The following is a 20,883-nucleotide window of genomic DNA, read 5'->3' as shown; positions in this document are numbered from 1 at the left end:
GCTACTGAAAAGGTTCTGAATTGGCTTGCTAAGAATCTAGGCGAATGTATCCATATGTCTCTTGTGGTTCTATAATGCTATTTTTTCACAAAAAATTATAAAATTCTGCATGGCTCAAAATTTTATAATACCAACAAAGTAGTGCGACTAGCATTTGAGGTTGGTTTGTTGAGTGCACTCTCCCTTTCCCTCGCTCCAACCCACCCACAAAAAAGTTGCATTTTGCGTATTAGTTTCTAAAATCTTTCTTGCAGTGATATTAAGCTTCTAATTCTTTCAATTTGCCTGTTAATCCCTACCCATTATACATATTGGTCATTTTATTTATCTACGAAAATTAAAGAGGTAAAAGGGCTAATGTGCTCTTGTTTGCCTTTTATGCGAAAGGAGAAATAAATTTTAATTTTTTTAATCTAAAATTAAATTTTAGGGTTTCTTGTTAACACCTATTTGCCCAATTGACTATTCACCTCTCCTAGGAGCTTGCCCTTGAAAGAGGCCGGTGGTTTAAATCCTAGACATTTGATGTTGGGTGGCAATCTAGTCAGGTCAAACAAGATACAAATCAGGTCAGATAAATGATAGATCAAAAATCCATCAACTCGAATCTTATATGTTTATTAAACATGTCAAAAATTTAAATTCAAATTTGATCATTTTGTTAAATAGGTAATTTAGCTCGATCTACGGTAGATTGAAACAAGTTAAATTGGTTACTTAAATTATTAAGCATTACCATCCATATTTGATGCAAGCCAAGCCCAACATCAGCTCAAGATAGGACCTAGAAGGCCAAAAAATAATCTGATTTGCCGTAGAAGGTATCCAAGTGACACATGGTCTGTCTCAGAAGGATTCTTACCATCAGAAGCATCCAACAATGAACTGGCTTCGAGAAGACCACCTCTACAAGAACTAATATGATCCGTACTCCATTTGATTCGATTGTAGATAAGATACCATCTAAAGATATATAAAATTACAGGGCACCATTTGAAGAACTCGAAGCTGCATGTGTGCCAGAATGAAGACCCATTGTTTTGATGATCGAAGGGTCATTATAAGATCAAATCTGGCAGCAGCATTACTCGTTTGAATGAATGACAGTCAGTTTATATCATATTAGCTTTTATTTATAGAAAGTTGTTCAACTCATGCCTATCAATGTGAAGAATTCTAAAGCCTAAAACTTTTCCTGTAGTTTTTCTTGAAAGTTGCGTTCTCTTGAGTACATATTATTTTGTGGTTGCTCCAAATAAACCTTTTTTGTGCAAGTTTTGGTGGATTTTTTTCGGTCAATGGCGAGGTCAACTGGCAGAGTCTTTGGTTACAATATGCTTTGATGATGTCAATTAGTGAAGTCCTTGGTGGCAACAAAACTCTCTTGATAGCAAAGCTATAAACTATCAGTTATTATTCTTAGGTAGACCGGTCTCCATAGGCTTTAAATTTCAAATTATTTCTGCTTTATTAATTCCAGGATTGTTTTAGTGTCAACTTACTACTTAGTATTGTTGCTTAGATAGTTTTAATCTTCCGTTGGCTTGCTCTAATGCTTGTGCCATAGGCTTCCTAGCCTACGTCAACATTGCTCAGAAATCTTAATATTTCCTCATTCCATCCATTTCTTCCTATTCGTTCACTACTCCATCCTTCCACAAGGATGCAAAAAGTATGCCCTAATAAACATAAACCAAGAATGTATAAGAAAGAGTTATATTTTTTATAGACTAATATAAAATTTAGAAGAATTAATAAATTAATATGCAAAATTCCATTGTATGTAAAATTCCATTTTAGGCAAAGAATATTTTAGGGACTAATACGTAAAAGTTCATTATAGAATTTAGGATAAAATGGTCTGGACAGTTAAACACGTAAATTCCGTTAGAACACATTTCATGAATGTGGACTTCAACTGCGGTTAACCAGGCAGCAGGGTTCTACATGCAACAGTTTGTGCAATTTCAGAGATTAATTTATAAATTTAAAGAATTAATACACTAATATGTGAAAAGGAAAATGTCAAGGACCAATATGTGAGAAAAACTAAAGAAAAGCTTACACTAAAGCTTTCCCATGTATGTTCACTTATACGACTTATAGGAATATATGAATGAATGGTGTTAGGCACGTCAGGACTGCTTCCAAGTTCCAACCATCAACCAGCGTTATAACAGTGGTCAGATTCTCAGACTACCATTCTGCTACTAATTGGTATAGGAATGCTAATAACTGCAAAAATAAACTTGTAAACAAAATTGATACATGCATCTGAAAGCCAACTTTCTACGTGTTTAGTATTGCATCTCAAAGTCAGAATACCAAGCTTACAGTGTTCAGGTCCACCTCCAGCTCAAAACATGCTGAAGAAGAGAGTGAAGCCTAGCACAAGTATCAAAGAGATCCAGCCATAGCCCTCACCATTATAGAACACAGTGAAAAGGATGAGGAAGAGACTCATAAGTAAGAACCAGCCCAATCCAATCCCTTCACTTTCACCCCCAGGTTTCTCTGGTTGCTCCCAAAAAGGCTTTGGCGCCGGTTGGTGGTAATATTTTCCGAGTAAATGGATCACTACGAGCAATGTCAAAAGACCAATCATCACGTTCTGAAGAACAAAAAGAACAAGCAGGAAAACGAGTGGAATTACAACCATTTCGGTCATGAACAGAACAATCAGGAGTAATATGATCACGATGGGAAGGATGATCGCTACAGCTAATATGCTCTCTTGCAACTCAGAGAGGAACTCTAAGCCATTCATTAGTTCCTCCCAAAATATGAATGTTCCAAGGGCTCCGACGAGCAGCAGGGGCTTCACCGGCGATGGACCGAGACTCATCTTTGCTGCAGACCATGGCATGAAGATCTGAGGAGGGTGATAAAAGGTGGGGCAGGTTTCTTTCCATGAGCTGCTGGCTCTTTCATTCTTCTCTGGGTGCAACTAATTTTAACTACCAAAGTGGTTATGTAAGCAAAAAGAGAACCAATGGTCAGTGTTTGATTTTGGTTTGTCATTTTGTGGGAGGTTGCTATTTAGTTGAGGCTGTGGATTATTTTATTTGGTAGTTAAGCTGATTAGAAACAAAAGTCTATGGAGTTGACATAAGATAATGCTCTAGATCTGATTTTGTGATCCTTTCTTTAAGTGCCTGACTAGTGAATAAGAACAAGTGAGCTCATCTATAACCCACTCAAACAAAGCCAATGAGTTGGGGCCTTGGTGAAAATTGGCTAATATATTGAACTTGGATGTTCTTCCACCATACAAAATCATAAGTTTATGCAAATATTTCGTTGGAATGCATCGTTGACATTGAAATCAGGATTATTGTTTTTATGCTAATGAATAATGGAAGAGGAAGAGAATAGGGTGCAAGTGTTGTTAGCCATATATCAGCTACTACTTTCATGCAATTAATGATGCTTGCAATTTGTGTTCTTTAATGAAATTGAAAGCATACAATTCTCCAACTCTTGTACTTTGTTCGCCGCACTGAATTAGGCTATCAACAGAAATTGATATCATTGGTGTGATAAGAATGGGAGAATTACAAAATATGAAGTAAAATCAGAGTGTCTTTGACTAACATTTTGGAAATCTGATTAGCAGGCTATCGAAGGCCATAGACGAGCAGAGCTCCAACTGCTGCAATCCCAGCCACCAATCCAATGATCACCCCAATGGGTGGCAAGCTACCACCAATAGGTTTTCCAGTGTTCACATCATAACGTGCAAATCGCTTCTTTGGTGCATTGCATTGTGGACAAACATAGGTCTCAGGCTGCAAAATAGTTTGATTCTATTAATGAAAGGAAATATTGTCTGAAACTTTACAGTAACAAATAAGCTGCAAACTTATCCCATTGTTTTATTGGATCATAGAAATTGAAGTCTCGAAAATTGTGACAGAGATCAAGCATGACTCTTAATGTGTCAGTTGCATTGATGGAGAGAATTCAACCATAAAACACTACTTTGTCTTCAAAATGCATAATCTAGCTAATATCATTAGGCCATGGTCGCCCCAATAACATTTTTGCTTTGAGAATCACTTGCCATGTTTATTATTTTTTTATAAACCCATATTTTAAAAAACATCAAGAAATGAAAGATGAAAATTCAAAGATACCATGATCATGTTTAAATTGATTAAAATCATAGAAAGCAAAATAAATGAAAACAATATTGGCATTGCGGATCGCAATTTGTTCCCCAGAAGCAAATGTGGTTTCCTATTTTCCTCTTCATCTAGATAAATCCTAGACTCTTCCAAAGATAAGAAAAGTTCAGATGGCTGTTTCGATGATGCATGAGTTTGAAATGTGTAATTGAATGGAGGTTCATATCAAATGGTGCTATAGGTTTCGCAGAAATCCCTCTCATGCATGAGTTGTCTCAGATAGGAAATCAACACCAATTTTAAAAATTTTTACATAACGTTGATCCTGTCATGAATTGTTTAGTGACATTAATGGATAACTCCTTGATGATAAAGCTCAAGTGAGACTTGTTCATTGAGGCTGGATAGAAGTATGCTTTATTCTATGCCAAATATTGGCAACAAATTTGCATGTGGCATACACAAATATTAACCTTGATTTTGATCTTTTATTACCATGCTTCGACATCTATATTAAAAATTCTTAGTGCTGTCATTTAAATACCTAAACATTTTGACAATAAGCTGTTCTGATTGGACCTTTGCAGATTATTTCGAAACTCGATTGTAAGAATTTACCTTTCGATTCCATTTTCCACCATCAAATACCGAGAAAAGAAAAATAATGAATTAAAAGGGGAGGGGAACTAGTTATGCTTGCCTGTTCAACAAAAGGCTTCTGCAGAGTGTAAATAAATCCACAGTCCAGACATATGTGAGTTGCTCTAGCCTGCAATAAGATGAAAAGGATTGCATAGTTTAAAAAAAAGAGCAAAAAGAAAAAAGAAAAATCCCAGATAACAAATATATGAATTAATTCAAGCAGGTATAGAGATATTGAAAAAGGAATGTAAGCTAAGCCAGTGGGAATGTCACAACTCTTGCCTTTTGTGCTTCTGTTAATTTTCGGCCAAAGCGAGGTGGAGCTGGCCTCTTTGTCAATCGCTTTACATCTACATCTGCTCCCCTGTTTCATAACAAGAAAGAAATATGAAGCCATTTTACAGCAGTGGAACTAGTAACTGCTGCAATTTTTATCTACTTGTTCTAGAAGAAGCACAACTAGCATCATCTTTTGTTGATGAGTTACATCAGAAAAGCTAGCATCATGTTACCAAAAGAGACATATGTGGAAATGATAACTTGAGAAAATACTAAATATATACTATTATAATTCTATTATCCTCAGAGCTCAAAACAATCCAAGCTGAAGATAGTTTTAACCTCAGCATGATATGCATATCATGCCACCATCTAATGGTAGATTCTATTCATTACCTCATCCATGTTGGGCGCAGGCCCTACTGAACCCCGATCTCTTCGACTAAAAATTGTTTAACAAGAGTTGAGCCATGTCTTTATATGGAATTGTTTATGGAAAGAACTTCTATGTAGAAACAATATCAAAGAATAAAACACCTCAGCCAGCACCCGATCCCATCAAATGCTTCTTTTTTCTGAAGGGGAGTTCTTAAAATCTTGGAAATATAAACTGTGGGATCTACTTTAATTTAGTTAATGGCAGTATCATCAGATTCTGTGAGGTTCTTTGTGTGGGTCTTAGATTTTCCAAAACTTTATGACCTGCATTCTTGCACATCTTTTTTGATTGATTCTACTGGAATTCAGAATCTGGTTGGAACCTACAGTTTCCAAGGAACATTGATCCATCATTATATATATATATATATTTTATTTGGCAAAGCTGTGAATTGGAGATAGTCATCTTCAGGTACCTTCACCATCAAACCACGTTATACCTTCTTGAATTTTAGTGGTGTTAAGATCAATGGTATAATGAGAATTTGGAGGGCTTCGCCTCTTAAATTTAAAGTCTTCTCTTGGTTAGCTTTCTCAAACAACATATTGATTGCTGACAAATTAGCCAAAAGGAACTGCCTCATGCAGAATTGTGTTCTTTGCAATCAAGCTCCTGATATGGTTGATCATTTGCTGTTGGATTACTGTTTTGATAAACAAGTTCGGATTTCTTTTTTGCTAAGGTCAGGCATTCGTGGTCTACTTGATGATATTCCATATCACTGCCAGGATGAAAGACTCATGTCCCTTTACTCTGAAAGTTAGACTTTGCTTTGTTGGGTTATTGGTGGAGCCTTTGTTTGGAAAGAAACAGAAGGGTTTTTTGTGAAGATAGCTGATCCTGCTTACATCATTGCTAAAATAGCTAAATACTTGATGAATGGCTATCTTTAGCCTTCCCCTCAAATATTTCTAAGCTACTTCAGTTTAAGATGGCATGCTCCCTATAATGCTGGTCTGGATGATTGGATCTGGTCAGTGACACTTTTAAGACCCTGAAGTTTGAGATTGGCAAAGCCAAACAACTAGTGGAAGGATTTTCCAACTTGAAGAACTTTCATCTGGTTTTAGGATTTGAAGTCTATGGAGGGCAGTAATAGATCATCATGTCAAATGGACTGTGCTGCCCATCTTTGGGCAGTGGCTTCAAGTCTCTTTGCTGAGGAAGAGTTCTCTGATCACCATACGTAATGGGGGGGGGGACCATGCCACTTCTGCTGTTCCCTTTTTCTTGGTGCTCTTTTTAAAGGTTCTGCCGACATCCAACTGAGAGCAGCTAGTGCACTGGATCATGGCTTCTTTGAGCAGAATTGGTAGTTTCCTTTTGCTTCTCTGTTTCTATTTTGTTTCTTTTACTCTCCCCTACTTCTTGACCTTTCAAATGTCCTGTCCAGATCATGTTTTGTATCTCACTTCATTTTCTCATGAAATGAGATGGCTATATCCCCATCTCTCTAAAAAGAAAAAAATCCATGTCCCTATGTCCCTATAATTCCTAGTTCCTTTTCATGTGATAAGGTCAAGTTAAATAAGAATTGGGGATGTCATCAAAAGAAGTATTGTGTATTAATTACATGACCTTCTGAAAGCTTTCTCAAGTATCCATACCATGATCTAGCAATCATCATTTGATCCACATTACGATAAAACAAAATTAAACAACTCTGTGATAGAAAGACCATCTAAATCATCATAATCATGTCATTATTCTAAGTGACTTTGTCAGGATCTATTTCATATGGTTGCCTCATAGACTAACTGATCTCAATCTGATATAATGGAGGTTATCTCAGGACCTCTATTGATTTATACAGCCCCAAGGCCAGATCATGAATTCCTCTAAATAAATACCTCTATACTTATCCAGATTAAGCATTGCACAAGAATCATGCTGACACAAAGATGAAAGTACAGCACAAAGGAATCATGGCTTGCACACATCACCCTTAAGATCTCAATGATCTTCTCATAACATCTCCATCCTAGCAATTTGACTGCTCATCTTTGTGTCTTCAACTAGTTCCAAAATCTTTTTGAGAAACTGGTTCATTTAATCTTAATCTATTAAAAAGGAAATTACAATTGAAAGTCTTAACTACCTGCTGACCACAAAATATACAGAATCTGGCTTTGCTTGAATTGCTGTTTTGGTAAATCCCAGCTTGTCCGCAGGCCACAGTTCATCTCCAAAGAAGCTGCTTGTGTAGAGGACTTGGTCCCCAGCTTTTAACCCTGCCTTTGCTGCATTTCCACCACCATCCACAGCCTAACAGAATGGTCATTTCAAAATATGTGAGCATTTTCTTTGCAAAATGCAGGTAATATACGTACCCAGCTGTTCTTTTTCAGCTTACTTGATGGGCCATGTGCAAAGCATGTAATTAAAGGCTAACACAGAGAGGAAAGCTGAAGGGCAAGGGAAGTATCATAGAGAATATTATAATAAGAAGATCAATTTAATAGTAGAATAGGGATGTTCGCCAAACTGAAATAAAAACTTTGTTTCATGAATCGATGATGAACTTGTGTCTACATCTATGTATCCCATCCAATCAACCACTTTATGAGATTGACACATTTATTTGGATAACCTATGAGGTTTGCTCTTTCAAGTAGATAAACCAGCATGGATGTGTGACCTTAACATATGAGGTATACCATAATATCAAAGAACTTTGAGTGGTCTTATTGCCTTAGAGAAGCAATCCATGAGTGTTGTATGCCAATCCTGATCCATCTCAACATTTAAAATTTTAAAGATGGATTAGGCAGTTTCTCAAGTGATACTATCCCATTGCCATTTGTGCAAGTGTTTGGTTGTCAAACTTCACAAGGTCATAGAGGATCTCCTTGACACTCTACAAATAGAATTGGAGAATTCATTTAACACCAAGTAGATCTTGCTTACATAGGCAAATTATAAGGGATTTGAATGCCAAGATCATAATTTGTCAATAGAGGCAGGACTTTTTGTGGGTCAGTAGTTTACAGAGAGAATTCTTGAAGGGACAAGTGAGTGGATGAAGCACAGTAAGAGGGAATCAATTCAAGAGTTGATGCACTATTTCTCACACTCCTTTACTTTTGCAATATGGATGAGCCTGTCTGTGAGCCACCTCCAGCGCTATAATCTTTTAATTATCTTCTTTCTCCTGCTTGACCTTTCTCTCCTGGTCATTTTCTAATCTGGAGCTCTTGATGCATTATAATATGTCGACACCGTTTAATTTAATGAAAAATGAGTGAATACCACATTTCCTCAATTTAAAAGAAACTACTTTTGCAAGAATGACGAGATAAAACAACATGCTCAAAATCTAAGTTTGGGTCACATTATATTCGTGGAAAAAAGGACCACTTCATTCATTTTATGAAGCAGATTTTTTTCTTTTTTGTGAGAGAGAGAGAGAGAGAGAGAATTGTGAAGCAGAATTTTGATGGTAGACTGTCTAGCTGTTTGATTCTTTTTGTAACACCAAATGACTTGACTTTAAATAGCAGAAACGCAAGGAGAACTCAGTTTTTTGTTTCCAAAAGCCAGCAACGGGTACCATATGATTGATGGTGCAAAATTTACCTTAGTATTGGATGCTGGTACTGCAGCTGCCTAAAAGAAAGCAGTCAACTATTTAAGTGCTGATGCACCAGATAACCAGACTAAATCTAGTACCTGATTTCACGACTACATCACTAGAACACAATGGGTTCAAGAACATATCTGTTAAAATTAAGTACTAGTCTCTATGCTAGTATTTTTGGGTAATTCAATATAAATCAAGATGAGGTGTTCTGCTTACAGTGATGATGACTCCACCCCCGGGTTTCTGCCCCAAGGTCAGGCCCAGGGGCTTGTCAACTTCGACCTCAATGCTCTTTGATGCACCAGCAGTTCTCGCACTGATCTCGAGCCCTTTCCTCCCTCCAAGAGCCCCATTCCTCCCCCAACTTCTCTTTCTCTCGGCTATGGAAGACACCCTTCTCCTCTCCAATAGTTGCAAACCATGGAAGGCACTTTTCTGCAATAAAAGAGACAGGGAGGTCAGTGTGGTTTACAGTTTCCTTGATGGGTCTATGGCAAAAGAACTACTTTTAAGTTTTTGGTATTGAAGATAACTCACTTGGTTTATTGAGGAAAGGAGAGGTGGATTGGAAGGAGGAGTTGAGGGAGATCTGAGGGAGTGTTGGGATATGGAGGAGTAGGCAGCAGCCACAGCAGAGGCTGAAGCAGCTGACATGTTGGAAGAGGCTGCAGTTGGACATTGGAAGGGTTGGATCAAAGGGAGGAAGAAAAAGGTGTTACTTTTGAGGGAATTTTGTGGATGCAAAAGGCTGGCAAAGGGATAGATTAGCCTCAAGGGAGCCAAGGCAGGTGTGGGGAAACTCAGGCCACTGGTTTGGTGGAAGATGGAATTGGCTTAGCACAAGCATGGAAACCAGTAGTTTTCTAGTGGAAGGGATGTCATACTGCTGCTTGTCACATCCACATCTTTGCATGCTTAGCATGTTTATGGGGGGTCCCACCTTGAGGCATTTGATTATCATGTCATGGCCAATCCAAGAGGCATCTAATGTGTAGAAATTGGTTGGCATGCTGCCAAGTCTAATGAAATGGTACTGTTGATATCCTTGTAAGCAAACAGCTAGCCAATACCAAAATTATTGTATTCTTTTCTTCTTCTTTTTTTTTTTCCCTGCAATGTAAACACAAGAACCATATTATCTAATTAACTTCAAATGTGGAAAACTTTTCTTCGTAGGTTACAGAGATAATTGCCTCCTAAATATTTAGATTGGATGGTTTTAAAATTTTAAATTAAAAAATAATCATTTTGCTATTGAAAGCCTACAAATTAGCCTTGATACCTTGCGAAGTCCACTATCATGTCAATTGGGGGAATGATAACATAAAGAGAAGTATGCAAGAGGCTAACGAAACAAAACTAGCTGAAATTGCTTTTTCAGAATTTAGTTTCTCATTTTTGAACAAAAAATTTGGATAGTTAATTAGGTGGAGATAACTAGATAAGTATTTCTGTATTTGTGACCAAACTAGGATTCAAATTATATTTTTCATATTGTAATATCCATCATTGAATTATGGAATAACTACTACAAGATTTATGCAAGTAGATCAAAGAAAAAATTCAGAGCACTGTGAGAGTTGTGCGATAAATGATTCAATTGGTGTCGCAAAAAAAACACAAAAGACACAATCCACGTCCAACTCGATGGTCCAAATAAAAACTTACACATCTCTCTCACTATCTCTTGCTGTGTGTGTATATTTCTTGCATATCTTTGAAGTCCAAATACTTTTTGTGGATAAATTTCATGAGAAAGTTGATCAACTTTTCTATTGATCAAATTACTTATATTCTCATATTTTTTAAAATGAATAAGTTACTTTTCTATGGATAGCATTTACCCATCAAATGAAAAAAATCTTACTCACCTAAGGGATGGTTGAATCATTTTTCCATCAACTAAAAAAATAATTTTTTTAATTCAATCCTAATATACCCTTAACCTTATAATAATAATATAGTATAATATAATATAATACGATAATATATTATAGTATGTGATAATAAAAATATAATATAATATATTTTAATATACTATATTATTATAATATATTATAATAATATAGTACTATAATAAATATAATAACATAACTATATAATATATTCTATTTTATATACTATATTATTATAATATATTATAATAATACTATATAATATATTATAATAATATTATAATATGATATATTATAAAAAAATATATTATATTATATTATTATATATAATAATTTTTATATAATAAAAAATATTATAAAAAATATGGATAGATCTTAACAACTTATTCAAAAAATTAGTAATGCAAAAGAGCATGGATAAGAGATTCTCAAATCATTTTTTAATACATAAAAAAATATAAATAAATTATTTTTTATTTAAATATTATTTAAAAATATTTATTTAAAAATATATATTTTTAAATAAATTTTTTATTTTCAAAAAAATAAACTACCGTGGATTAATACATAATTTTTTATATAAATACGACATATAACCCACGCTAGTGCCTGAAAAGATGTTTTGCTTGCCTTGACTGCGCAGTTGTTTTTGGAAATATCTTTTTTTACTTTTTCTATTGATGGAGGGGATCAGGTTCCTTCATAGCCTTATCCTGGTTTTCGGTTGGATTTTCGTTATCTTTTACAAAAAAAAAAAAGGGAAAAAACTACACATATTAATCTAACTCGGTTTTCAGAACCATAAAATTATTATTTCAATAGATTTCGTCTCCAAATTGCTCCCCCAGATCGGAGGAGGAGGGGGAGGCGGACGAGCGTCGGGCAGTGGCCAAGCCCTGGACCTCCGTCAGTCTGCATCCATGGCAGCCAAAGGCGACACCTTTCTCCTCCTCCTCCTCTCCCTCTCCCTCTTCTCCTCCGCCGTAGCAGCTGAGGAACCGCCGCCCTCCCTCCTCGACCGCCAGGAGGCCCAGCTCCACCGCCTCGAGGCCCTCGTGGAATCCCTATCCGAGACCGTCTCCGCCCTGGAGTACTCCCTCTCCACCTGCTCCGCCCCGCCATCCCACCATCCCCTTCCTCACACTCCGGAGACCCTTCCTTCTCTCGTCACACAGCCGCTACCCGAGCTGGCGGCGCGCGGCGACCGGACCCTCGGGGTCGCCGTGACCAAGCATAAGACCTGGTGGTCGGAGCGGTTCCAGTTCGCCGCAGCCGCGCGGCTGGAAGCCTCCGCCTCCGCCTCGGCCGCCACCGTCCTTCCCTACGAGGACCTCGACGGCCTCAGCAAGTACTTCGCCGTCGGCGACACTCTGGGGCGGGTCTACGTCTTCTCCACCGCCGGCGACGTCCTCATCGAGCTCCCCTCCATCTCTGACTTCCCGGTAACCTCCATCCTTTCCTACCTCTCCTCCCGCCGCTACGAAAGCCTCCTCTTCACCGCCCACGCCGACGGCTCCATCGCTGCCCACCGCCTCTGGGAGTCCGCTGCCACCGGCGACGACTGGACCACCCTCTCTGTCCGCAGCTCCGGGCCGTTCGTCCGCGGGCCCCGCGAGCTGGACCCCCCGCTGGTGCTCGGCCTCGAGATGCATCAGATTGGCCCGACGAGGTACGTCCTTGCCACGGACGCCGGCGGGAGGATCAGGGTCTTCACAGAGAATGGCACTCTCTACGGCACCGCCATTGCCTCCGGCCGACCTCTCGCCTTCATGAAGCAGAGGCTTCTCTTCTTGACCGAGACCAGCGCCGGGTCTCTCGACATGCGGTCGATGGTGGTGAAAGAAACGGAATGCGAAGGGCTCAATGGGTCGGTCTCGAAAGCCTACTCCTTTGATTCATCGGAGAGGTCCAAGGCATATGGGTTCACCGCCGGTGGTGACCTCATCCATGTCATTCTCCTGGGGGACGTCCCCAACCTCAAGTGCCGGGTTCGGGCGATGAGGAAGTCGGAGATAGATGGCCCTGTTTCCATCCAAACTATCAAAGGTTATCTCCTCGTGGCGAGCCATGCCAAGGTCTTTGTCTACAATATCTCCTCTCAGTATTTTGGCAGGGTTGGAGCTCCTCGGCCTCTCTTCTTCGCCACCATCCATGAAATCAAATCACTCTTCCTGAATTCTGATACTGCAGCTCATGGGTCTTCGACCGCAAAGATTCTGATCGCTGCTGACCGTGAAAAGCTTGTGGTTTTGGGCTTCGACGATGGGTACATCGGGATATATCGGTCGAATTTTCCCGTGTTCGAGGTGGAGACCAATGCCGTGGTGTGGAGTGGCTCTGCTCTCTTGTTCCTCTTGTTTCTGATTGGCATATGGCAGTTTTATGTGAAGAAGAAGGACTCTTTAGGGTGGGCGCCGGAGGAGTCCTTTAGTGACTCAGGCATCACAACAACAACAACAACAGGTAGTCTTTTGGGTGGTGGGGCTGGTGACAGAGCTTATGTTGATGGTTCGAGAGGCGGTGATCTTAGGGAGCGGCGAGGAGGTGTGCTCAGAGATCCACCTCGAAGGTATGGTTCTCCGCCTCGGTATCCTGGAGGACATGGGATCCCATTTAGGACTGGTTCTACTGACTCTAGTTTTAGAGGACCTGCAGAACTAAAATTTAGAGGGCAGAGTATAGAACCCACAAGCTTTGCCACAAGAAGAGAGCCATTGTTTCCAAACACTCCAGTTGAAGATGATCATATTGATTGAGAGTTGCTACTTGTTCTACTTCTGGGTCTTGCTGGCTTCACCTGTCTGGAGTTCATTGGATCCTGGTATGTTTTGTTGTATTGTTCGAAGTGTTGTACAGAGTATACATCGTAATGAAACACTTGCATTGGCCTATTTTGTATTGCTCAACATTTCCAATCTATGAAGTGATTTCTCTTGTCACTTGATTATTATTATTTTGTTTTGGTGAAAATATAATTCGGTAAAGCTAGTGAAAATATAATCTTCTATGCTTTAATTCTTCAAAAAATGCATTCATCACGTTCAATGCTCTAGCTTATTCATTTTTCTGGGGCAATTAGCTAGTGAAGCTTCTGTTGCATGTATGATAATATTTATTTGACAAGCAATTGTTTTTTAAATCTTTTATGCTTTAATTCTGAGAAAATGCATTCACTGCATTTAGTGCTCTAGCTTGTTCATTTTTCTGGGGACTGACTTCTCTGTCCCCTGCATATCTAGTGGAGCTTGTGTTGCATGTATGATATGCTGAAACATCCTGGATAAAACGGATCATTTTCTGCCGAAAACTTTCTTGATAATATACCACATACATAGAAGCTTAGCTGTACTTATGGTCATGATTGAAGAAATACAGATATTGAATTAGTGTTCTATGTGTAAGTTGAAAGTTCAAACTTCAGGTTGTATTATCTAAAGTATTGCATTGTATCTGTATTGTATCTGTATTGCATTGTATATTTTACCAAAAAAAAAAATATTGCATTGTATCTGTTTTTGTTGAAGTACATATCACTCATCCTTCTATCAACAAATGTGAAATCATGATTTTTGTTAGCTCTCTGTTTGTAGATATGAAGCAGGTTAGAATTTCATATGATGCAGGAAATAATCTGTTACATCCTGAACTTAGTATCCAGATTGGATACGTGATAGCCATACACTCCTTAGAATAAGATTCTAAAAAATATATAAGATTTTAAAATTCATTATAATCTGAACATTCACAAATACTATTAATCTCAATTTATAATAAATATTTCACATTAATAAATATTAAATTTTATACAATTTACAAAATTTGATCATCCAATTGTCATTGATGACACTCTATCTAATCAATTCTTTTAAATTGAGATTTCAACCATAGCCAAATGTATATATCTTGTAATTCTAAAAAAGAAATGGATCAGGAAGGTGAGTTTTACAACTCAGTAAGACTCTCCACATATCCACACCAATATTTTAATATAATCTGAAAGTAGCAATAAGCATCAAACATGAAATTTCATATCATATATTCAGAATAACTCTAATAAACACATAATCAATTATCAAATATATATTTTGTCAAAAGAGATGTATCACTATATGTCCATAAGTGAATATTCAGCATTAGTTTTATGTCCTGTCATCTATTCCTCTTATCATAATTTTAGATTTTTTTAATCTTTTTCTTTCACCTTTGGACTAACCAAGATTATGCCTCGATCTTTGTCGGATCAAATTTTCATGATTTTTCTCATATCAAGTTTTTATAATTTTTCTCAAATTAAATTTTCATGATATTTTGGATCAAATTTTTATGCATAAGCCCATAGGAATTGTCCGAGACATAAACTCCTGGTCAGCTATTTCTCAATCTTTATCAGATCGAATTCTCATGATCTTTATCAGATTGAATTTCCACACATAAGTTCATGGAGGCTATTCTACAGGCTAGTCCAAACCATATCCTGTCTATCCGATTATTACATGTTGATGTTATTAAATCAATTTGAGCGTACAGTGTGATCAAAATAAGTATATTATATCAATATAATTATACCATCAATCATTGATACACATATATAATCGATACATAATGTATTTATGTTAAAAAATCGTATAAGAAATAATAGTGTCTCAAACATAATAAATCCATCAACATGGATCCAACGATGCAAAATCAATGATACAATTCTAACAGTAAAAATAGCATATATAATAGTGATTATGTATAAGAATTTTTATTTCAATTAGCGATAAACTAGACTCACTAGATTATGATTTAGATGTCAAAACTCTACTTGATGTCCTCTCGTTTGATGGATCGCTCTTCTATGTATTCAAATTAATATTATAAAATAAATTTAATAAATCAAATTAATTATCTAGAACCCTCTATCGGGGTTCACAGGATCCACGCCTAGTCCTAAAATTTTTTCTTTCTAGAATTTTCTATAATCCATCTAAAGAGAGTTAAGTAATTAAATAATTAACTAATTAAATAGTTAATTAATTATTATACACCAGAGAAGATAGAGAAGAATCCTCTCTTCTTCTCTTCCTAAAAAAGGGGTCTATTCCTTGTTCTCCTTTTCCCTCGCATGTCCGTAGAAAATTGAGGCTGGCCACCCATGGTAGCTTCTAGCGATGGCCCCAGCGACGGTCTCAACGACAGCTGTTGCTGGTGGTGTTTAGAAAAAACCACAAAAAAAGAGGGACGATTCTATTTGAGATGAATTTGACAGTTTGTCGGCTTCAACCAAGCGTCAGCGATGAGGAAACAACCAAAAGAAGAAGAGAAAGAAGAAGAAAGGAGCTTACCTCGCTCCGACGGCCAGAAGAGTTCCGACAACCTTTTTTCCTAGTGGCAACCCATGAAAGACCTCGAGAAATCCCTCTAAATTCATGGTGATTTCTCAATTACTCAAGATGGAGATCTAAGGGAGGGGAAGAGGGCTTTTATAGAGGAGTTTTCCTAAGCTAATCCGAACTCCCTCAACCCCAATCTCAACTAAATTTGGAGAGAAGAAGACTCTAGTTCCCCGATCTTGATGGAATCGAGAGAGAAAAAGACTCTTAACCAGAGTTTTCTTCCACCTCTCCTTCCTTGTGCCATGCATGTGATCTGGTGGTTTTGGGCCCATTTAGTTTAGGCCAGTCTAAGAGCCCAAATAGGATTGGGCATAATACTTGTTTCACAAAATCTTAATGTAACAAGATTATATGGTATCTCAAACTCATTTTTTTTTATATCGGTTTCTCAATTTTTTCAAAGAACAGTAATATTTTGACCTTATATTAAAATATCAAAATTCTTTGTTCCATACATTGATTAATTAATTTCATTAAGAAATTGTAATTGACCCAAACTACCTTTAATAGAAACTAAAGAACGCCTGAACCTTGGATACTCTTCATAATCATAGGCTTCTTTCTTCCTTTAACCTTCCAACAATTTAATGACTAGATTTTCATCTTAGCAAAATCTCAAGCATCAGATAAAGTAACAATGTCAGAGCGAAGAAAAAAGAGATCTATGCCAAACATTCCAAATTCGAGCCCAACTAAAGATTACCAATAAGTTAACCCCAAACTTGAGATGCCCAAAATTCTTCTTATCATCGTCCATAAGAAAAGAATCTACCAATATCATGATTATCATAAGAATCAATAATTTTCTCTTTTCATTCACCAATTAAAGTCTTTTTACTAAAAATCAAATTCAGTCTCTGATCATTACCCTTTTGAGTATGAATTAATGCTTTTCACTAGTATCAGAATAATCAAACCATTATACTTTCACTGCATACTTTGATCTAAATTTATCAAATTTTGTAGGTTTATCGAATGAATTTAGACAAGAATACTAATTTACATCGAAATTTAAAAAGATTTAACCTTTCAAATTTTTGATAGAACTAGAGGAAAATTTTGATTTTCTTTGTCTTGATATGCCTTGAGCATATTACATCAAGATTAAATCTTAATCCATTTTTCATATGTGAAGCCCTTGCATAAGCTTTCACTATTAATCTAGAATCTAATACATTTACAATTAATTTGAAGTAAGTTAATCTTATATTTACTTGATAATCAATGGGATGATTCCAAACCAATCTTTCTTTATAAAATGATTAACTCATATTTCCAAAAAATTAGAAGATGTCAAGTCAAGATCTCTATGAGTAAAATCAACTCAACTATTTTTTCTAGAATTTCCTTCACCACAATCTTGAGCATCAATCAACAGATCCACCTGAATCTTATTCTTTGCATGTTAAACTCATATACATCTCCCGAAACCAATTTCTTCATTAAATTCAACAACAGTAGCAAAATACCCTAGATTAGCTCAAAAACCTAAACTTTGACTTGAGATTTTTTACAACCAACAATCTCCAACGAATATCAAGAAGATCAAATAATCCGATCCAAATAATAATTTAATTTATTAAAGATTCCACTAAGATGCATATCTTATGTCCAATTGATAAAATCAAATCTATCAATCAAATATATACTTTTCTTTACGTGCTACTTTCATACCTATTCCTTTTAGAGATTCGATTCTCAAAGAATATTCCTTTTTGATACTATAAAATTCTTTCTTAGGCCCTATCCTTAACAACTTCTTGCTGGTAAATCTTGAAATTGTAATAATTAAATAAGTAACATCAAAATTAGAAAAATCATCATGCTTGTTTCCTAGAGGCAGCAACCCAAGAGGGGAGGTGAATTATGTTTTATAAAATTTAAAACTTCAAGCTAAAAGCAAGGTGGGTGCCCAAAGCAATTTAAATTATGTAAGTGATGAAACATGCAGGTAATATAAAGTAATAGTAGAAATAAAATGAAAGAGGCAATAAACTTAATCACAAACAATAATTTTATAATAGTTTAATGCTAAACTCAGTATCTATATCCACTCTCTAAGTAACCCGTTTGAGAATTCAACTATAGCTTCTCAAACATTATAGTTTGATTGTTTTTTCAGATTCACAATTCAATCCAGTTGATTTTCATTGGATCACCAACTACAACGTTATAATTGATTATTTTTTTTTCGGCTCACAATCATCCCATGATTATTTTCTTCTAAGATAACAATCAATCCTGATTAGTTTTTTCAGAGATACCAATCAAAACCAATACAACATCTAATTTACAAGACTTGGACAAACTCTAAATTTCTATACCCAAGAAACATGTAACAAACAAATATAAGAAATGAAGTTTAGAATAATAAAACTCTTTTAATGCTGAAGAAGTCATGGTAGCTGAGAATTCAATGCTTGGACTTCTTTTTTGAAAGCTTTAAGAGGTTGAGGCAGCTTTTAATGCTTCTTCTTCTCAATGATTACTGGCTGAAATTTACTTACTCTTCCTCTCTTTTACTCTGACTTTAATGTAGGAAGGATATGATTTATGACTCTCTTAGCTTTCTTTTCTCTTGAGGTTCCTTATACTTTTCACTTGAATGAATGCTCAATAAGTTTAGAAGTTCAAGACTCTTTATTCCCTCCATTAATTCTTCATATATATTGGCTCAAAAATACTTTTAATTAATGTTCTAGCCATTTAAATTAAAAAAATAGCTATTTGAAATTAATTTGCCTTGATTTTGCATTTCTAGAAACTAGATGTTCTTTCATCTGTATCCACTGAGTCGGCTCACTCAAATACTGTATCAGCTCACCTCAGCTCTGAGTCGGCTCACTTAAAATTTGAGTCGGCTCAACAGCAAGTGCCAAAAATCTAGCATTCCGTCTTGCTCTGCTAGCCTGAAACTGGGTCAGCTCAAATCCTGTCTTGGTCGACTCACTTGATAGCTGAGTCCGCTCATCGATCTTCTAGATCGGCTCAGAAGAAATATTGGATTTTGTTACTTTCTATGTTCAGCTTCCTCTAAGACTAAGTTGGCTCTTCTCTTCATTGAGTCGGCTAAGTTGATCATTAGGTTGGCTTAGAAAATATTTAGTATTTTGAGGACTTCTGTCTTTCCTTTGCTTTGAGATTGGTTCGGCTCAAAAACATGCCAAATATGCCACAAAGAGTTTTAGCGATATTTCTTGAACCAAAATATTTTTAGATTAGACTTACCTTCATAAACATATTTCGAATTTGTTTAGAAGCACGTCTAAACTAGATTAAATCTTTTAATTCTTATACTTCATTTGCTTCCAAATTTGAGAATTTTAAGTGACAAAAACTGACTTTTCATGAGAGCAAGATCTTGAAATTTTTCTTAACTTAAAGTTTTTCTTGCTTTTAAATATTTCTTAAGGATATGGCCTTTGAATTTTCTTGAGTGATATGGCAAGACAGATCAGCAAAGTTATTAAGCATTTAAGGAGACCTACAACTATTCTCAAATACATCATTAGTAAACATAATCTTGTGCTCAAACTCTTCTAATATCATCAAAATCAATTCTAAGACTAACAATCTCCTCCTTTTTGATGATGACAAAACCTTTTGAGTACCACTTTTTAAGCATTGAATAAATTTCAAATTTCAATATAAAACTCTCTTTCTTATATAATTTTTCAATACAAGCATATCTTAGCTTTTAACTTTTGCTAATCAAAAATTTATTATAACTGAATCATTCAAGAATTAATCAAATCTCATTATTTCTTCTCCCTCTTTGTTATTCAATTCAACATAATTTAAGCATCATAACTTTAGCTTTTCGCTTTTATATGATTTTTTAGCTTTGATCATCTTAATAATCTTAATAATGTTTATTTCCATTCCCTATCTCTCCTCTTTTTTGTCATTATCAAAAAGTAGGGACAAGGTTGCAATCATCACAATTAATTCAATTTTAAGTGATTTAATATTAGCAGAGTATTATGCAATCATCATCAACTTGGTGTCCAATTAACATATAACCATCACCTAGCATTGCACATTGAATTGTTTAAGCAATCGTAATAATATTCAAGCAAGATAGCTCATAACATAAGATCATGGGAAGACAAATATTGAAGCATTAGATAATCAAAGATTTTTACAATATGAGATATGCTTGTCCTTTACAAAAGGAGACAGATCAGGAGCAGGCAAAATAACCAAAAAGAACATGCTAATATGCAATGTATGTGGTATATGGTCTCTAGTCTAGGAAAGGAGATGGATCTGAGATAGAAGGGTGAAGAGGATCCAATGGCTCAGAAGCATGATCACACTTATTTACCACTTCCCTAAGAACCATCTTAATGATAGAATGAACCCTGGTGAGAACTCGCTGCACAATATCTTCAATTTGATCTTCTCCCAGTCAGACCAAGGGAGGAGTAGAAGGTTCCATTTGAGAGGGCTGAGCTGAAGTAGTAGTAACTTGATGATCCACAGGCTCAGAGGCAACGTCGGTTCTTTCCCTTCCTTCATCTTCCTCTCTTTCTTCACCTTT

General features: G+C 36.3%; 2 protein-coding genes across 4 annotated transcripts; one reads left to right on the top strand and one right to left on the bottom strand.

Moving 5' to 3' along the window:
- Positions 1-2,275: 2,275 nt before the first annotated feature.
- LOC105059265 (uncharacterized) lies at positions 2,276-9,814 on the bottom strand. Of its 3 annotated transcripts, none has more exons than XR_012137442.1 (7): positions 9,605-9,814; positions 9,284-9,502; positions 7,586-7,752; positions 5,052-5,133; positions 4,828-4,896; positions 2,657-3,788; positions 2,276-2,577 (listed from the first exon to the last, which is right to left on the bottom strand). XR_012137442.1 is itself a non-coding variant. In XM_010942499.3 (7 exons), the coding sequence occupies exons 1-6, from the start codon at positions 9,719-9,721 to the stop codon at positions 3,618-3,620; spliced, it is 825 nt and encodes a 274-aa protein (XP_010940801.1). In that variant the 5' UTR covers positions 9,722-9,814; the 3' UTR covers positions 2,276-2,611; positions 3,595-3,617. The 3 variants fall into 3 exon arrangements, 2 of the variants coding, with proteins under 2 accessions (XP_010940801.1, XP_010940802.1); XM_010942499.3 differs by having other exon boundaries at positions 2,276-2,611; positions 3,595-3,788; XM_010942500.3 differs by having other exon boundaries at positions 3,595-3,788.
- Positions 9,815-11,724: 1,910 nt separating this feature from the next.
- LOC105059264 (uncharacterized membrane protein At1g75140-like) lies at positions 11,725-13,912 on the top strand. The gene has a single exon (XM_073250066.1). It carries the CDS (start codon positions 11,883-11,885, stop codon positions 13,716-13,718), a length of 1,836 nt encoding a protein of 611 aa, XP_073106167.1. The 5' UTR covers positions 11,725-11,882; the 3' UTR covers positions 13,719-13,912.
- The last annotated feature ends 6,971 nt before the right edge of the window (positions 13,913-20,883 follow it).

The sequence above is a fragment of the Elaeis guineensis genome, chromosome 16, assembly GCF_000442705.2.
Source record: "Elaeis guineensis isolate ETL-2024a chromosome 16, EG11, whole genome shotgun sequence".
Classification (NCBI taxonomy): Eukaryota; Viridiplantae; Streptophyta; class Magnoliopsida; order Arecales; family Arecaceae; genus Elaeis; species Elaeis guineensis.
The sequence above is the reverse complement of the archived record's forward strand: the minus strand, read 5'-3'. Positions and strand labels throughout refer to the sequence as shown.

What these genes read in the sequence shown, in the direction of transcription:
- LOC105059265 (XM_010942499.3), bottom strand. Translation starts at nt 9,721, where the DNA reads ATGTCAGCTGCTTCAGCCTCTGCTGTGGCTGCTGCCTACTCCTCCATA. An exon ending in TCCTTTCCTCAATAAACCAA is followed by an intron (nt 9,503 to 9,604) that starts GTGAGTTATCTT and finishes CTTTTATTGCAG; the next exon opens with AAAAGTGCCTTCCATGGTTT. An exon ending in GGGGTGGAGTCATCATCACT is followed by an intron (nt 7,753 to 9,283) that starts GTAAGCAGAACA and finishes CCATTCTGTTAG; the next exon opens with GCTGTGGATGGTGGTGGAAA.
- LOC105059264 (XM_073250066.1), top strand. Translation starts at nt 11,883, where the DNA reads ATGGCAGCCAAAGGCGACACCTTTCTCCTCCTCCTCCTCTCCCTCTCC.